The sequence below is a fragment of the Rousettus aegyptiacus genome, unplaced genomic scaffold, assembly GCF_014176215.1.
Source record: "Rousettus aegyptiacus isolate mRouAeg1 unplaced genomic scaffold, mRouAeg1.p scaffold_m13_p_4, whole genome shotgun sequence".
Lineage (NCBI taxonomy): Eukaryota > Metazoa > Chordata > Mammalia > Chiroptera > Pteropodidae > Rousettus > Rousettus aegyptiacus.
Genome location: NW_023416307.1, coordinates 88942213 through 88959088, shown reverse-complemented (window position 1 = coordinate 88959088; position 16876 = coordinate 88942213). Strand labels below are relative to the sequence as shown.

At 41.1% G+C, this 16876-nt stretch overlaps 1 protein-coding gene across 1 annotated transcript in view; it reads right to left on the bottom strand.

The window, feature by feature from the left end:
• MINDY4B (MINDY family member 4B) overlaps positions 1 to 12556 on the bottom strand; it is a 31008-nt gene extending 18452 nt beyond the window's left edge. The window contains exons 1-7 of the mRNA XM_016156441.2: positions 12450 to 12556; positions 12191 to 12218; positions 10397 to 10564; positions 4162 to 4281; positions 3330 to 3421; positions 951 to 1116; positions 333 to 398 (exon numbers count right to left, since the gene is read on the bottom strand). Of these exons, the coding sequence (XP_016011927.2) occupies positions 333 to 398; positions 951 to 1116; positions 3330 to 3421; positions 4162 to 4281; positions 10397 to 10564; positions 12191 to 12218; positions 12450 to 12556 (747 nt within the window). The remainder of the gene's footprint in view (positions 1 to 332; positions 399 to 950; positions 1117 to 3329; positions 3422 to 4161; positions 4282 to 10396; positions 10565 to 12190; positions 12219 to 12449) is intronic.
• Positions 12557 to 16876: the final 4320 nt, after the last annotated feature.

The following is a 16876-nucleotide window of genomic DNA, read 5'->3' as shown; positions in this document are numbered from 1 at the left end:
GTGTTTTATTCATTAGATGAGGCAAGACTTCTTTAACATTTTCTCTTCCCACAAAAGAAATCTTGGTATATGGCCTCTATAGCACTATTCTCTGGGTTTGATTAGCCAGAAAGAAAGTGGCGTTTGTGAGTGGCCTGCGTGTGAACTGTGCCTTTCTAGGTTGTAGGGAGGGAGAGGTAGGCTTCTCTTTTTCTCATTCCTCTCTTTCTTAGCCCTCAAAAATGACCTAGTTTTCTTAACAAGCATCGTTAGAAATACACTTTATAAAAGAAAGAAGATTCCTGTAAGATCAGTGCAAAATAAAGGAATTAGCTCAACATTTAAACACTTACACATTGTAAATGATCATAGATGAATTTCTCAGTGGCTTCTTTCTTTAAAAACTCAAACAGCTGGAGCTATAAATCAGGAGTAGAAGATAAAAATAAAAAAGAAAATGAAAGTTACATCTATAAGATGTCAAATCACTGTTGTTATCTCAAGAGATTATTTTTGTTTCATTGCAAAATGAAAGCATTGCTAAAAACTGACATATCTTACACAAGGCCATGTAAAACATATGTGGTAAAATTGAGTGGCTACTGGTCTCACTTTCACATCCTTCAGTTTTAAATCAATAAGATATCTTGAGCAGTAAAACCATAAACAAATTTTTTCCTACTAGGTAGAATTTAGCTATGTTTAAGACAGTGAATACAGTTTAAGATAACTTGGGGTATGGAATATTCTTGATCATGTTGAATTTTAGGAGACATTTGTGGCAGGATTTCTCATTTTGGGTGCCTGGATTACTTGCAACCCTGGATTCTTGCCTCTTTGAAAGGTGACTGGCCACATCAGATGCTTCCAGAAGCATCGATGGGGCTCAATATACATTTGCATGGTGAGTCTAGGACTCACTGAGGCCTTATAAGCCCTATATCTGGTAAAACAGGCAGGAGTGCACTCACCCGCTCAGTGAAACTGTCCCCAGAGTAGTCAGGAGTCGAGGCGATGTAAGTGTGCTCGGTGACAAGACAGATGGTGGCCTTCTGAGCTTCTCCTGCAGCCCACAGGATGCCAGCAAGCGCCGCGGCCAGAGCTCGCTCCTGCTCCTGCTTGCTTATCGCACATAAACTCCAAAGCAGGTGGGGTAGGAAAACACTGAAATGAACTGCAACCTAGCTGAGTGCTGGGGCCTCTGCTTTTATGAGTCCTTCTGAATACAGGGCGGCTCTATTTGGTTCCTTCATCACCCTACACCATGAGAATGTCATGGAAGGCCTTGTCCTCTCTGCTCTCACTGGAACTGGCATCCTCACAGCTGTGTATTATCTCTCTTGGTGATCTCAGTTAATCCCACCATATCTTACCACCCCCATGAGTCCCACCACTGTCCTCTCTCCAGAGCTCCAAAAGAGATTGATCCAAGCTCTGTAACCCAATGAAACATGCCTTTCCCAGTGCAACCCCAAATGAGCCTTCCAGTTTTATCTCCCAGGTTTCTGTTTTGCAAACCCTCTGCACAGATAGACCAGTCCCCTAGACATATTTTCCACATTGCACCTCCGTGCCTTTTCTCATGCCCTTGTCTGTCTTTAATGTGCACGCCACATCTGTCTTCCTGCCTGATAACATCCTATGCGTCATGGGAGGCCTACTCCAGGTTGCCCTTACTAACCTGTAGTTCATACTCACCTGGCACTTGTTGTCCCCGGCATTGTCGTGATTATTTCACACATATCATCTTATTTAATCCTCACAACGATCTGTGAGGTAACTACTATTATGACTCCCATTTAAAGGTGAGGAAAGTGAGACAGAGAGGTTGAGTAATTTGCCCTTGCCCATTCATCTTTAAAGTGATAGAGCAGTGACTTAGATGCAGGCAGGCTGGCTCTTGACTCCCTACTCTTAACCACTGCACTCCACTGAGTAATAACTCCAGCCTGTCAAACCAACCAGGAAGTGAGAACCAATCTTTATGTGGCAGAACTTTACTATGCCTGTTCTCTCAATATTTAGCATCAACAACTGTTGTCCTGATGAAGAAACACATGATAGCGTTTTAATAATGAACTCAACGATTTACAAAATTCATCTAGTTCTGTGGCAGTACAGAAATGAGTAATGAGGAGCCTCATACTCCAAAACCTTAGTACGAGGCAGATGAGAGGAAGTCAAAGTACTATGAGAGCACTGAAGGAGAGAGAACTTGGGACCGCGAAGGTTTGGAAAGCCTTCGTGGAGCAGGTCTATAACTGTGGTTGCCGTTACCATGTATTTCATATTTGCCACATACTAGGGACTGTGCAAAATGCTCTGCATTCAGGTAGCAAGTATCCTGTGTGTCTGGATTTGTCTGGATTCCCTGGACTCCCCTTTATTATGTTGGTGGACATGTCTCCCAGCTGTTGCTACTGCCTCCTACTTTTCAACTTTCTCTGAAGAGCCACCGGGCCGAGAAGTGACTAACAGTTATGTGCCTTCCTGAAAAATGGCCCACAGCCCCTGCATAACAGGGGTGGGAGCTACCAAGGCCCCTGCTTCCTTATCTGAAGATGAGGCAAGGACACCCCAGAACTCCCAAGGATCAGGCTGAGGCTAGACTTTACCAAAAACACATTCTTCCTTAACTTCTCCTTCCGTATCCTGCTCCCCTCAAGCTCTCACAAGTTTTCTCCTGGGGGCATTCCTTTCACAGACCTCTTGTGTAAAGAATTCCCATCTCTGGCTCTGCTTCTGAGGAAACTGGCAATTCATAATCTTAGAATATATGATATACTTAATTCGAATTTGGGATAATAACTTATCCTGACTGAGAGCAGATAGCTGCCTTTTACTTAATTCTATTTCCTCTAATATCGAGCATAGAGCTTTGCACATGATAGGGGTTTATTAACTCCTAAGAATAAAGTAATGCAAACTGATTTTTTAAGTAGGCAAATACCAAACACTGTACTTTATTAGCCTTGTTAAATTGGAGGATTGATCCTTCATTTTTCATCACCCTGTTGTTCTTCCCTGGAATTGCTAGGTTGAGGCTTCCCATCAAATACTGTCAAGAAAGCCCACCTGAGACCCAGTGCGTCATTTTATCTGACAGGGTGGTCTGCAGTAGAGCATAAAAACTGTCAACATTATTCTGCAACTGAACTTTTAGAGTGTCTCCACGAGAGCCTTCCCCAGTCACGGATCCAGCCCCCTGAGAGAACCAGGCCCATTTCTGTCTTGTGAGCAAGTCCCCTTCCTGAGGGGACCCCGGGGGACTTTCTGTTGTGATTATGTAGCTTGTAAACATGCTCATGAAATGAGTAACTCTTTCAAGTACTTCTCACCTGGATTCTTACCTGTGGAAGTTACAGTCTTTTCCCTTCCTTGTAAACAGCAAGTATTTGATTATAGACCCCTGTACAGCCATCTGAATGCCTTGGGCACCTCCCTGAAAAGGGGACGATGACTAGTGAGGTGTGAGAAGCCTGGGAGCAGGGCTTCGCATACTTGGCGATAGAACTTCTCAGGGCTAACAGTGCAAAAGAGAACTCCTGCAAATAGATGTCATTATCTATTTTTCTCTGCAGCCTTTTCCCTACAGGTATACAGCATCCCCTAGGCTTAGCAAGGGGCGCCATCCTACACAGGTGTCATCTCTCTCCGTGGCTCTGGCTGGGCTAGAACCTGCAATGACCAGCTTCCTTGTAAAGCCCCATAGACTGGCACCTGGGAGAGCAGGCCCTCCTCCGCGCCGCGCCCCTGCTTCATAGCGAGCCTTTAGATTTACAGGAGGTAAGTAAGGCGCTAGATGGCTAGCTCTTGACATTCTGTGTGGCTGGTGATTAATGACATGAACTACCGAGGTTTTAAACAAGTCAGAAAGAAATTCCTAGATCGCCTCTTGCCTCTAAATACTCAGGGATATTTAGGACTTGGAGAAAAGAGCCTGGAAAACTAGAATTTAGAAGCTGGAAGAGAGGAGAAAAAAGGCGTTTGAGTCTGTTACAACCCAGACAGTATGTTATAATCTTAAATAGTCTGTCATCTTTTAAAGTTAAATTATAAAAAATCAATATTTTTCTACAAGTACTCGTAATGAAAACATGCATTCACATAGATGGGGATGGAAGGAAACAAAGATAGAGAATCCAGGATTAGGATTTAAAAAATTTTTTCTCCTGCTCTTACCTTTTCCACTTTCAAAGTAAAAGCCAGGTCGGAGGAAGGGCCGTGGAAGCGGAAGCAGGCCCTCCTCCAGTCGCAGCTGAAGGTCTGGGCTGCACTGCCAAAGAGGCTCTGCCGCAGCTTCTGCGAAGGGGACAGGGGCAGATGGTTCACACGGAGGTCGTTCTGCCCAGACACATTCCTCATCCAGTAACCTTAGGTTAGGCAGTGAAATCACGGAGGTGGACCGTTCCCCTTCTATAGTCCAGTGTATGTGTTACTCTATTTCACTATTTTAACTGTAAAGTCCTGTGCAAAAGATTCACATCAGGTTCAGTTAGGACATTTTATCCCAAAGGCTCAGTGTGTCAGCCCTACACCTTGTTGACCCTATCCGATTTTTGCGCCTTGTGTCCGTCCTGTTGCTAGCCATCTCTCCTTTACCCCCTGTAGTTCACGACAGGCTGCAGCTTTGTCCTTGTGCCTTTGTCCCTACATGACTTGCTCCAGAAAATTGGAATAGACAGGACTTTGTGTTTCTAGCCTGAGCACAATGGGGATCTAAATGATATTAACCAAGCATTCTCTGTTCTCTTGCCCCAGAATCTTTAAGGTTTTCCTGGATATTCTACAGCATGTTTAGATTGGAGATGGTCTTTTAGAGCATTCCAGAAAAGTGGGAACAAGCTTTTAAAAACCAAACACATAGAAAAAGGGAAACCACTCATAATCAGAGATATACTAATTATTTATCATATGCTAGGTCCTATGTGGGACATAGATGTGTAAAAAGTCTAAAACTCCATATCTATGTACAAGACAGATATGTGAAGCTCCGTAAGTCAAGTACAAAGTACCAGGAGAGAACAGAGGAAGGAGAGAGAACTTCTGGCGGAAGGACTCAGGAAGGCTTCATGGAAGAGGCGGCATTTGAACTAGGCTGGCTGGCATCTAGCATTTATTGGTAATTTTCTATGTGCCAGGCACTGGGCTAAGTGCTTTATGTTCATCATGTTAATTTAATTCTTTGAGGTAGGTATGGTTAATCCCTTCCTTTTACAGAGAGATATTTGCCTAAGGTCACGCAGCCAGTAGACACATAGGCTGGGATTTGTGCTCATTCTAACACTGCTGCTCTGCCTCCCCAGCTGTAATCTGTGTGTGCCATCTTATAGCTAATGTCACTTTGTGTGCATATCATTTAAGTGATGTTTTTCATTAGCTTGGGCCACTCTTTTATAACTTATAGTACATTTATTTAAAAGGGACGTTCATAGCACCTCTTTAAATGGGAATCAAAATCACTTGCTATGCATGATATAAAAAAGTAATGGAAGTAAAATGATGTTATTGAATTATGGCTAGAAACTGTTGCTGGTAAAATTCTGACTGAGCCCATACACTTTTTAATTAAGAAAGGTGGTAAGGAGTGTTGAAGGGGTGTGAACGTGTCCTGCCCCTAACCTAGTCTTCCTCCCTGGCCTACCAGAGTGGAGAAGGGGCGAACTTTACCAAGAGGGAACTCAGATTATTTAATATGTAACTTAACGATCTGTCCCTGAATGCACCCCATATTCTAGCAGAGGCACACATGCCACTCTCTGGGACAGACCACAGAGAGCCTATTGCCTATAATGGAGGGGAGGTCAGTCATAGAGAAAGATCTGCAAACACACAGACACAGTATTTAGTTAGGGTGTCCAGGGATGGGGAGCAGTTCAGTGGGAGTGAATCACTGTGCCTGTGTGTGTGTGTGTGTGTTTTCCAGGGCCATGAAACAGGAAGTAAGTGGGTCTGAGACAGGACAGTACCTAAAAACTGATCCTAATATTTGGAGCCAGCAGAAGAGTTTAGACAGAAGGGACATGGAGTCCAATTGGCCCAGAGCTGTGGTGCCTCTTCCTAGCTGTGAATAGAGCAGGCCCTAGTGTTTCTAAAAACAGATGCAGGAGAAGCATGCATCTGGAACGGTCTTCCCCTTAATGCCCCAGGGCCTGGTCCATGGCTGGAGTTTATTTCCTGGCCATCTCTGCTTCCCACCCCTCTTAAAAAAGAAGATTGTCTCTACAGAAAATAGAGAAAAGAGCATTTCGGTTTGAGCAAGGACCCAGAATTTCACCTGAAGAAAAATGATTCACCCAGTGTTTCAGGGCAATGGCAAGTCAAGGAGAGGGAGCAGATGTGCAGAGAAGCTGCTTGGAAGACACAGACGTGGTGCGCACCACAGCCAAAGAGGGCCACCGACCCAGGACATCTTTAGCAGAGGACTGAAGATGACAAAAAGTGTTTCTTTGACATCAAGGCTTCACAGCACAGAAGAAAGACTGACCTGCCCTGACTGCAGTGTCAAGAGGCCCCAGTTATGCTCTTCACGACAGCATGACTTGGTCAGACTGTCCAACCTCCCTAAGACTTTATTTGCTTAACTCAATATAGGGAGAACCCCTGCTCCATCTACATCACGGTTATCCTTGAAAGAGAAGAAGTATGGAAAAGGGCTTTGGGACCCATAAGGGCTGAGTGAATGCAGAGTATTATTACCTTTGTGAAAATACAACCTATCTACACTGGAACATCTTGTGCTGTGGGGCGAAAGTCCTAATACAGGTTGCAAAAGACCAGAGACTGGCAGGAATAAGAGAAGAGAAGCCATGTATATAAATGTGAGAAATTAAGACTTTGGGACTAAGATGATTTAACATACGAATTCAATTAGAAAAGTTCTGTAAGCCAAATATCCTATCTCCTGTTTCTGTTGTGGTCTGCCACCTCCCACTTAGGGGGCATCACTGCCCAGATGCGCTTTGGGGAGGCCTAGAACAGAGGGGCTGAAGCCTCTCAAGTCAGTGCCACTGACCAGAGAGACATCTTTACTTTTATATCAAATATAATTTATGACAAAATTAATTTGACGCATATTCAGTGATATTCATATGTTGTGCTTCCTGGTAACTAGATACAAATGGTAAATGGTCCTAATACATGACTACAATGATTATTATTATTTAATACAACCCAGCATGATTTATAGTTTTTGTCTTTTCACTTTGTTAGCTGTCCAGGATGGTAATGAATACCTCTTTTCTCGTTGCTGTGATGATGATAATGACGAGGATCATTAACACACACACACACACGCGCACACGCACACACACACACACACACACACACACACACACGAAGACAGAAGTAATAGATCCTTCTTGCTAACAGGTTTAATTTCCTTAGTCTGACTGCTCTGACTCTTGTCCCTGGGCATAGAATTTCCCTGTGACTATCTGGCTCCGTCCTGTCTTCTTCTATTCCACCCCCACCTCTCAACTTGAAGTAGAATAATTTCCTTGTAAGCTTTCCCCCTAAATCTTTTCTTACCTTAAAAATTACTGGACTATCATAGAATCAAAGATTTTAGAATTAGTGAGTCCTAGGAAGACATTTCTTTCCTAGCCTATCAAACAGAGTGCTGGCTCTTGGCTTGATCATGTTCACCATGGATTTCTCAGCCTCTAGAGTAGTTCCTGGTACAGAGTAGCTTACAATAAGTATTTTTTCAATTTAAAAAAAAATCTAATTCAGCCCTTGTCCACAATCTCAGCCTGAGCCAGCAGCCTTAACTAGAGTTTAAGACATCACGCACACTTTAAGAAGTTAGATTGGGCATGGGGGTGGGGGCAAGGAAGAAGGCTCTAGTATTGGAAAAAGGGCAACAAAAAGGTGAGAAACAGGAGAGCCGGGAAAAGCAAGGGTACGTAGTGTGCTTCGCCCACCCCCTACTTTTTCAGCAGATTCCCAGCAAAAAGTATGCGCGAATGCCAAAAAATCCCATGCATCCCTACTTCAAACAGAAGGGGGAAAGAACAGCGGTGTGACAACAAAATGCATTCATAAGTGAGGATTAGGATTTGATAGCTCTGATGATTTACCAGGCAGCGGCTACACTGCTGAAACATCAACTAGAATCAGTCAAGCTTCTAAAAACTACCTCCTGGAACACGTGGATTCAAATTCTCCCAAGGCTGATCATCTTGAAATCCCAGGGTGTGTTTAATTAATGCCACTGCTATTTAAAGGACCACTATCGTCTGGCTCATGTAAGGGGAAAAAGTCCAAATTCTCTCTCTCTCTCTCTCTCTCTCTCTCTTTTTTTTTTTTTTTTTTTTTTTTTTTTAAGAAGAATTAATTCCCTCTAGTACTGCCAGGACTTCCTAATATTCCCGATTCTGTTTTAGACTACAGTGGTCTGGTCCTTTTGTCTCCCAGCCTTTTCCAGAGGGAGATAATTACCTTGGAAAAGTCACTGGGGAGGTCTCCAGTTGCATCACATTTGTATTTGTAGCAAAGTGGGAGAATTCAGATCCAGGCTCTCCTGCCTCCACAATATAAAGAGAAACTAGAAGACTTTGGAAACATCTGTGAATGTTTTTTTCTATTTCTAAAATTTGTATGTGTGCTTTAAAGAATAGATTGTACATTCAAATGGCTCAAATTTCAAAGAGTACAAAAGGTAGCAGAGGAAAGACTCCCTCCCACCTGTGGCTCTTGCCTCCCAATTTCCCCCACAGTTACATGTTATGAAGTCATCTGGAATTTCAGTATGCATATATAGGCAAATACCAATACAGAATCATAGTGTTTTCTCTTTTTCACTGAAAAGGTAGCCTATTTCCAGATATGTATGAGTTTTAAGGTGACATTCTTCATAGACATTTACTTCAGAGACCAATTATATATCTTTTATTCGATATTTTTCATTAAAAAACATTATCTTTCCCAGTAAAATATAGATAGTTGCTCTAACTTTGGTCCTCAAGTACAGAGTAACAGTATAACCACTGAGGCCAGGGACCCTAACAGGATGACACATCATCTGTCTTTATTTAACAAAAACAGAGTGATTCACTAGGCACCTAAGACACAAGTTAAGGCACCAACCAGGAGCTGTGAGGCCAATGAGCAAAGTGCAACATCTTACAAAAGCCCTGCTGTCCTATTTTCCTGTGATATCTGGCATTTTAGGCAAAAGAGGGAAGCTTGAATGAAGCAGAAAGATTGTGACAATGAGAAAGAGCAAGTGGGCCTTCAAGTACATTTGTATTGCCCACGTGACAGTGGAGGGTTGCTCAGTGAGACCAATACTGAGGGTAGGAAATACTGTGGTCAGGGCCAGTTCAGTTTCTGTGCCTCAAAAAGCAGATGGAAACTGTGTGGTTTCCCAAGAGGGGTGTACAAGCACCCCCTAGACCCCTCAGCAGGGACAAGGAGCTGGAAGTACATGGCAGGTCTGACTGCAGGGCAAGTGTTGTTGGTCTTTGCACAGATGACCACACTGGTCCCAGGTGGTTTCTGCAGGCATGCCCAGGTATAGGGCAGCATGTCCTCAAGAAGAAAGTACTTCTTCCTCCTCTTATTCTTAAAGACCTAAGGAGACGCCTCTGTCCGAGGCTCTAGAATGTAGTGTGAAAGTTAGGGGAATGAGGTGAATGTGGAGACTGTATTGGAGGGCAGTGCAATTGGAGGGCTCTCTCATCATAGCAGGTACTGTTTGCCAGGCTAAGCTTCTTGGTTCCCATTCATGCCTGTTTGACCTTGATGCTGATCCTTTGGACATTTGCCAGGGCCTCGCCATTGAGATGCTGCTAATTTTGCCTCTTGGCTGGGTCTTTATCTCTGCTCCTTGCCTCCACCCAGGCCAACTGAGCAAATGGTCCCTGGGACTAGAAGCTTTCAGATCCACTTGGATCTTCAAATGTTGGGTTCTTTTTCAAATCTGCATATTAGCTGGCAGCCCCAGAAAACCTTTCTTCCCTGAAATCAGCTCCTTGCCCTAGGACTGGGTCTGGCATAGTCTCCCACTCCCCTCCACATGTTCACACACAGACAGGGGCCTGTCGCACACATCTACATTTCTTTTTTTTATATATTTTACACATTTGCAGCACTCAACCTCTGACCTATCCTACCCTATGTAGTGAATTATTTGAATAATAATTCAATAATCCCTCATTCCCTCCAATTTAACTATCAAATTGAGGAAGTGAATAAAGAGAGACTCTCAGAGCTTGAGAGGAAAAGGCTATAATGTTACCAGTGTCCTTGAAAAATGCCATAAATAAATCATTTAAATTGTATTCTCCTTTTACCAATAACAACCATCTTATCTTCAATAATACTCTCACATGACAGCAGATAAGATTCTCCAGGCTCGTTGTTTGGGGAAGATTACGTTTCGTTTCATGTTTAATTGACAAGCTATACTTACCGTGGCCATTGCTAGGGAGATAGGAAAGCCACCCAATTTTGAAGAGATGATAGAGGTGCTGGGAATAGAACAAAGGCTACTTGATGGCAAATGTCCTTGTCCTTTGGGCTGAGGTATTCCTGTTCCATCTGCACTTTCATCAGCAGATATACGGCTGCCTTCATGATACTGTGTAAAATGCCACCACCAAAAAACGAAGCAAACAGCTGTGAGGAACTTTCCCACCTTTTTTTTCTCTCTGAAATTTTTTTTTCAGAAAATTTTTAAATAAACATGTCTAAAATTGTGATAAATAGCAATAAAGAGGCAGAAAAATCTCAATGTCTGTGTCAAAGAGGTTTCTCACAAGTTTTGTGTGACTTGAAGAGGTTAAATGTAACTATGGAAACATAATTAATGCTATCAAAACCTTGACTTGAAATTATGCTTAGAGAAGAATGTAAATGTCACTGTCTCTTGTTTCGAGAAGACAGTATTTCATAAACAATGAATGAATCTTTCCAGTCTATATGAGGTATTTTTCATTATATTGTTAACTAGCCAATAAATGAAGTCAGCTCACCTCCTTTTAATTCTCTGAGATTCCTGTTCCCAAATAATTGAGTATAACATTTTTTAAAAAATTCACACACACCCCATCTTTGAGGAAAAAAGATCTATGTTTACTTTTCATGATAGCTCTTATGGCATTTAAATATGTTAGCATCAACTCTTCTTTCAATTTACTTAAACTTCTATACTAATGTCATGAAACAAATCTACCCTATTGGTAGCTGAAACATGAAGGAAACTGCCATCTTCGTTTTTCTGGATTCCTAGAGGCAAAGATGCTTTCTTATCTCAGAAACACAGCATCCAAGTCACAGACTACTGATGGGATAAGATGCATTTTGTAAATCAAAGTGAGAAGCTTTACATTTGTGGCAGTGGATTTACCCTACCTTCGTAAGGCATAACTTGACATTTATTTATTTATTTCCTTTCAAAGACTGTTTTATCATTTGAGTATTCTATTCCCCCAAATGGTAGCTATCTCCATATAATATTTCCAGGACTAAAATAGAAGCATTATCTCCCTGATTCTAATTTAGACTGTGGTTAAGAGAGTTTTAGCACAAATGAAGGTTTTTGATTACAGGTTACTTGGGGCGAGATGCTTTAGTGTTTTGGTTAAAATATTAATAATTTGATTGTTTGATTCAATCATATGTGGCTGAAAATCACCTTAATATTCTGTGCTGTGTTTGTTCAATGGTTGAAGTAGTTCCTGAAATGCGAAGTCTATTACCTTCTAACCTTTCAGGTGACATGAGATACAAACATCTTTGATTTTATTTTGAATAACAGATTTTAAAATACTTTTTTTAACACCAGAATTCAGTCATCTTTCCCTTATTTGAAAAATCGTGAAAGAAAATGATTTCTCAGAAGCTGAATAAAGATAAGTATTTTCAAAACTGCTTTGGGGACACTGAAGCACTTGGCTGTCAGAGTGTATGTAGCCTTACTTCACAAGTGTAGGAACTCTAAATTTTAATATCATTTTTTTCCTAAAATAATAACATATGGTGTTCTTAATGATGAAAAGTAGCTCTTCAAAGTAGGAAGAAATTATTATAAAGAAAGAAAGCACAAGAAAATGTCTTCAACAGGCTTTCTAGTTTTTTTTCACACGTTAAATGCCGGGTGCCTGAGTGACATTATATGCATAAAATAAACGCAGATGATGCTGTTAATGTGGTTGTTCGAAGTAGCAACTAGAGGAAGCACATTGACTTTGAGAAGAGTAATTACCTGAGGAGTTGTATTTTTAATTCCCAACCTACAAATGAAAGAGAAAACAGAAAATTACTCGCTCTCTTTAATTCTTCTCATACCCTCAAACCATCTCAATCTCAACCTTACTGGGGACGCTTCTCTCAGCATAGTTACCCGAAGCATTTTAAATGTGGATCTATAATGGTGACTTCTCATGTAGCAAGCATAAAGCTGATTACTTAAACACCTAAAATCCCTGTGGTTCCAGAGAAATTAGGAAACAAGAACATCTTACCTGTGATAACTAAAGATTTCTCTCCATTTGTCAAGAAATAAAATTTTCCTAGTTATCTCCTCCAAATCCAGCTCTTCAGAGCTTTGTTCCTGGTCTGAGAATTCCATAGCCATTTAAACAATGTAAGAAATTGGAAGAAGGAAGTTGTTAAGATGGGAAATAGAGGTCTGGCAGCAGAGAAGTGCAGCGACTGTCACAGATGGCCAGATGATGAGTGCCACTCCTACTTTTGACCAGCAAGGAGTTCCGCCACACAGTTGCTGCTCCGGGCTCTCAGTAAACCCCTGCTATCAGATCATGATTAAATTTTCATTAGAGGTGGAATAGTTTGTGCGTTTTTGTTCACTGTATAGATGCCATGAATATTTAATCCAAGACAGATTTATAAACAAAAGGACTGCAATTACTTATCTGTATCGAAGCAACTGAGACAATTTAATTGATGAGAGACATGCTGATAGAATGTGATAGTATTTTATGCTATAGTGCCTCCAGTGTTCATGAACAGAAATACATAGCCAAAGCGGGTAAAAGCCCTCCTGTCGATATTAGAAAAACTATACCAACTACTATTGGGTAATACTCAGACCAAGAAAGAAATTGGCCAACAGATATTTGATGTAGATTTTAGTACACAGAAATTGTACACACAGTTTGAAAAAGGATTGGCTTGATTTGTCTAAGGGAGAAATTTAAAAGTATATCTCTTCCTGTTGGCTGAATGAATTATACTTATAACAACTGGCATAATAAAGAATATTGATGGTTGTGATGGTTAATTTTGTGTCAGCTTGCTAGGCTATGGTACCCAGTTTTTTGTTAAACACCAATCCAGATGTTGCTGTGAAGGTATTATTCAGATGTGATTAACATTTAAATAGATTTTGAATAAATTGGATTGTGCTTTGTAAGGTGGATGAGCTTCATCCAATCAGTTGAAGGCCTTAAGGGAAAAGACTGAGGTCCCTGGAAGGAAGAAGGAAGCCTCCTCCCAATGGCCTTCAGACTCCAGCTGCAGCAGTGACTTTTCTCTGGGTCTCCAGCCTGCCATGCTGCCCCGCATATTTCAGACTTGCCAACTCCACGATCAGGTGAGCCATCCTTTCAATTCTTTAATGTAATTCAATCTGTCTCAGAGAGAGAAAGTTCTTGGTTCTGTTTCTCTGGAGAACCCTGAGTGATACAATGGTGTTTGTCAAAAACAAATTTGCTACCAATAAAAGTGTCCTTGTCTCTTCTGTCTTGGTTGAATACTAAAATTGAACCTCTTCAGCAGGAGGTCATTTTCTCTATAAACAGTTCTGATTACAAGTTTTGTAAAATCCTGGATACACTAAAAGGTCAAGGCAAAAAGGCTATTTGGATTTACTATGGCCAGAATGGTCAGAGCAGAAGGGACCGGTTATATATAACATTGCAAAGACCTTGAAATACAGCAAGTCGCTACGCACACCAGAGGTAGATTTAGGTATCCACAATTTTGCCTGGGTTTCCAGTTTCTTAAACTAATTTTTGGTGGTTGTTTAACCATTTCCTATTCACATTAATTTCAATCAGATTTAGTATTTTTGTTGTAAACATAAAATACATTAAAAAATCCTTTCTTTCTTTCTTCTAACCATAAATCCTCCTTTAAAAAAATCTTTATTGTTTTCCTCTTTATAATTTTATAGTTTTAATGGTGGTATCAGTATTTAATATTAATTGGGCACACCCAGTATGAAAGAATTTCCTATTTAGAAAGTCATATTAAAAATAAATTCTGGATCTGCCATTTAAATTATTTAAAAACCCAAACCAAGAAAAACTATTTTTGTTAAGAATTATTATTAAATATACAAAGTTTGGGCTATGTCTGTGTCCTAATTTACAGAGAATTCTGTAAAAGTAGAAGAAATCTCAGTGATTGGACAGCTCACCCAATAAACCATTCTGTTGGGTTCAACGAGTGTATTTTGAGTACTTCCTGTGTGCTAGGCAGCTGGAGATGAACAAGATGTGGCTCCTGCTTTTCCAGTAGAGGAAGCGGACACACGTGGAAGGGAAAGTGCTATGCCAGTGGCTCGGGGGGCTGTGGGAGCACGGGAGACAGGCAGAGGGCAGGGTGGTAAAGAGCATGGCTTCTGGGTCCACACTGCTTAGTCTGAATCATGGTTTCACCTCTTCCTAGCTCCTTGGCCTTGAACAGGTCTTTTAACCCCTCTGTGCCTCAGTTTATTCATTTGCGAAATGGGGATAATTTCATATCTTTACTATATTGAGACGTCTATGAAAATGATATATCACTCCACTTATTTAGACCTTCTTTACCTTTCTATTAATTCCCAGAGGTGGAATGCCTGAATCCAACGATGTGGTCATTTAAGGACTTGCTACATATTGCCAAATTTCATCGCTGTTCTTGAGCATCCCTTGCCCAGCCCCTCTTATTCCTTTTATTCCCAAGTTGGAATTCATGGTCCCATTCTTTTCAAAAAAGAAAATTCTGTTTCTACTTCTCTACCTTTCTCTCTCTTTTCAGTTAGATGTTGATAATTGTACTACAGATGGAAAGGGCTTATCTCTGGAATACACCAAGAGTTAAGCATGTGATTCTCCCACATCCAGAGGAAACCACCACTTTCTTGGGTATTTTGTCCAAAGACATAGAGCAAGAGTCTTGGCTGTAAGAAGTGGGGTGGAAAGAAAAGGTGAGACTGGCAGTCCTGAGCCAGATCTGGTGGAACAGGTCAGGGGAGGGGTACAGAAATATGTAGAATCTGGGATTTCCCTCTTCAATATTTTTAATGCCCTTGCCCCCACCTAACTCACCTAAAACTCCTGTTCCAAGACTGCCTCCGATACATCAAAGGGTTGGTGTTGAACATGAGGACTCAGACAGCAATGAGCCTTCAGCAGCAAAAGGAAAAAGCAAGTACAAACCAGGGACTGTTGGGGAGGAGAGTTTTGCAGCCACGAGTGGAGGGGGAAATTGTGGAAATCATTCACATATAAAGAAAATGGGCTATGTAAGTGCAGAAATCTATGCCTGCAGCCATTTGCTTTCTTGGTAGAAAATTTTGAAAACTAATACCAATTATTTCATGCAAAAAGCTAGTATTTATTTCAAACTTGGCAATTAATATGTAAAAATTTAATGTTATTAACATTTGCTATAGTTTCCCAGAAAGCCATAACTGATTTTTATAATCATTTATTCAATTTAGTCTTATAGGCAAATATGAAAACTTTGGGCTTATAAGCATTTTGACTAGTTTATAATGTTATCCCCAACCTTTTTTCTTGCTGCTTTCCTAGGATGCTTCATAAACAGAAATCTGGAAGGAGAATTTTAGAGCCTTTGATTTTTTTTAAAAAAGAAATCTTGTTAGTGTTTAATTAACCTTACCCCTGGAAAGCTCTTCCTTAGGATTAAGTTGAATCCTTTACGCTTTAATTATCATTCATTTTCTTTAGTTCTACTTTCAGTAGGAATGGAAATTTCCTAATTATATTCCTTCCTAAAAGAATTCTGCCATTCCACTGGAAACTAGAAGATGGCTGATATATTCTTCTTTTGCTTTTTTGGTGGTGTGGTGTGGAGGAAAAAGACGGTGTCAGGCCCAGGATTGAATCCCAGAGCCTCCCTGGGACCATGACCGTGACCATGACTGTGACCGTGCAATCTTAGAGAAGTTACTTAGTCTCTCCAAGCTTCGCTTTTCATATCACCTTTGATTTCCCTCATAGCATCATAATGAAAATAATTTATGTGAAATTTCTAACCTATAACCAATATTTTCTTGCCTCTTCTATGTTAAAATTTCTCCTTTAAAAGTTTTATTTTTTCTTGACTTCATATATGTTAGGGGTAGCAGCCCTGGCCAGGGGTAGAGCTAGAAGTCAAAAGTCCTAAAGTGAGAATACTGGTCCTGACTCAATTCCCCAGTCACTGGCCATTTGGCCATTGGTTGGTCATTTAGTCACTGGTCCTCAGCTGAAAGGCTTAAAGACCAGTATGGTAGAATGAGAAAAAATATATTGGTCTTTGTCTCTGGTTCCTGGCATAGAACTAAAATTTTTGGAATTTCCTGAGCGATAAAGGTGATAGGACTGTCTTTAGTCCAAATGAGACTTGGTTGAAACCCTTGATGGCTTCAGAATGAAGGCTGGTCACCAGAAAGACCAACCCTTGATGAGAGGCCTGGAACTTTCATCCCTAGCCCCTGACTTCCAAGAAGGGAAGCTGGGCTAGAGATTGAGGTGATCACCTGTGGCCAATGGCTTAATCAATCATATCTAGTAATGAAACCCACATAAAAATCCTAAACAGTGGAATTTGGGGAGCTTTCAAGTTGGTGAACACAGTCATGCGCCAGGCAGATGGCACACTTCCACCCTACTGGGGACAGACTCTTGAGCTCTGGACCCTTCTAGAACTCACCTAT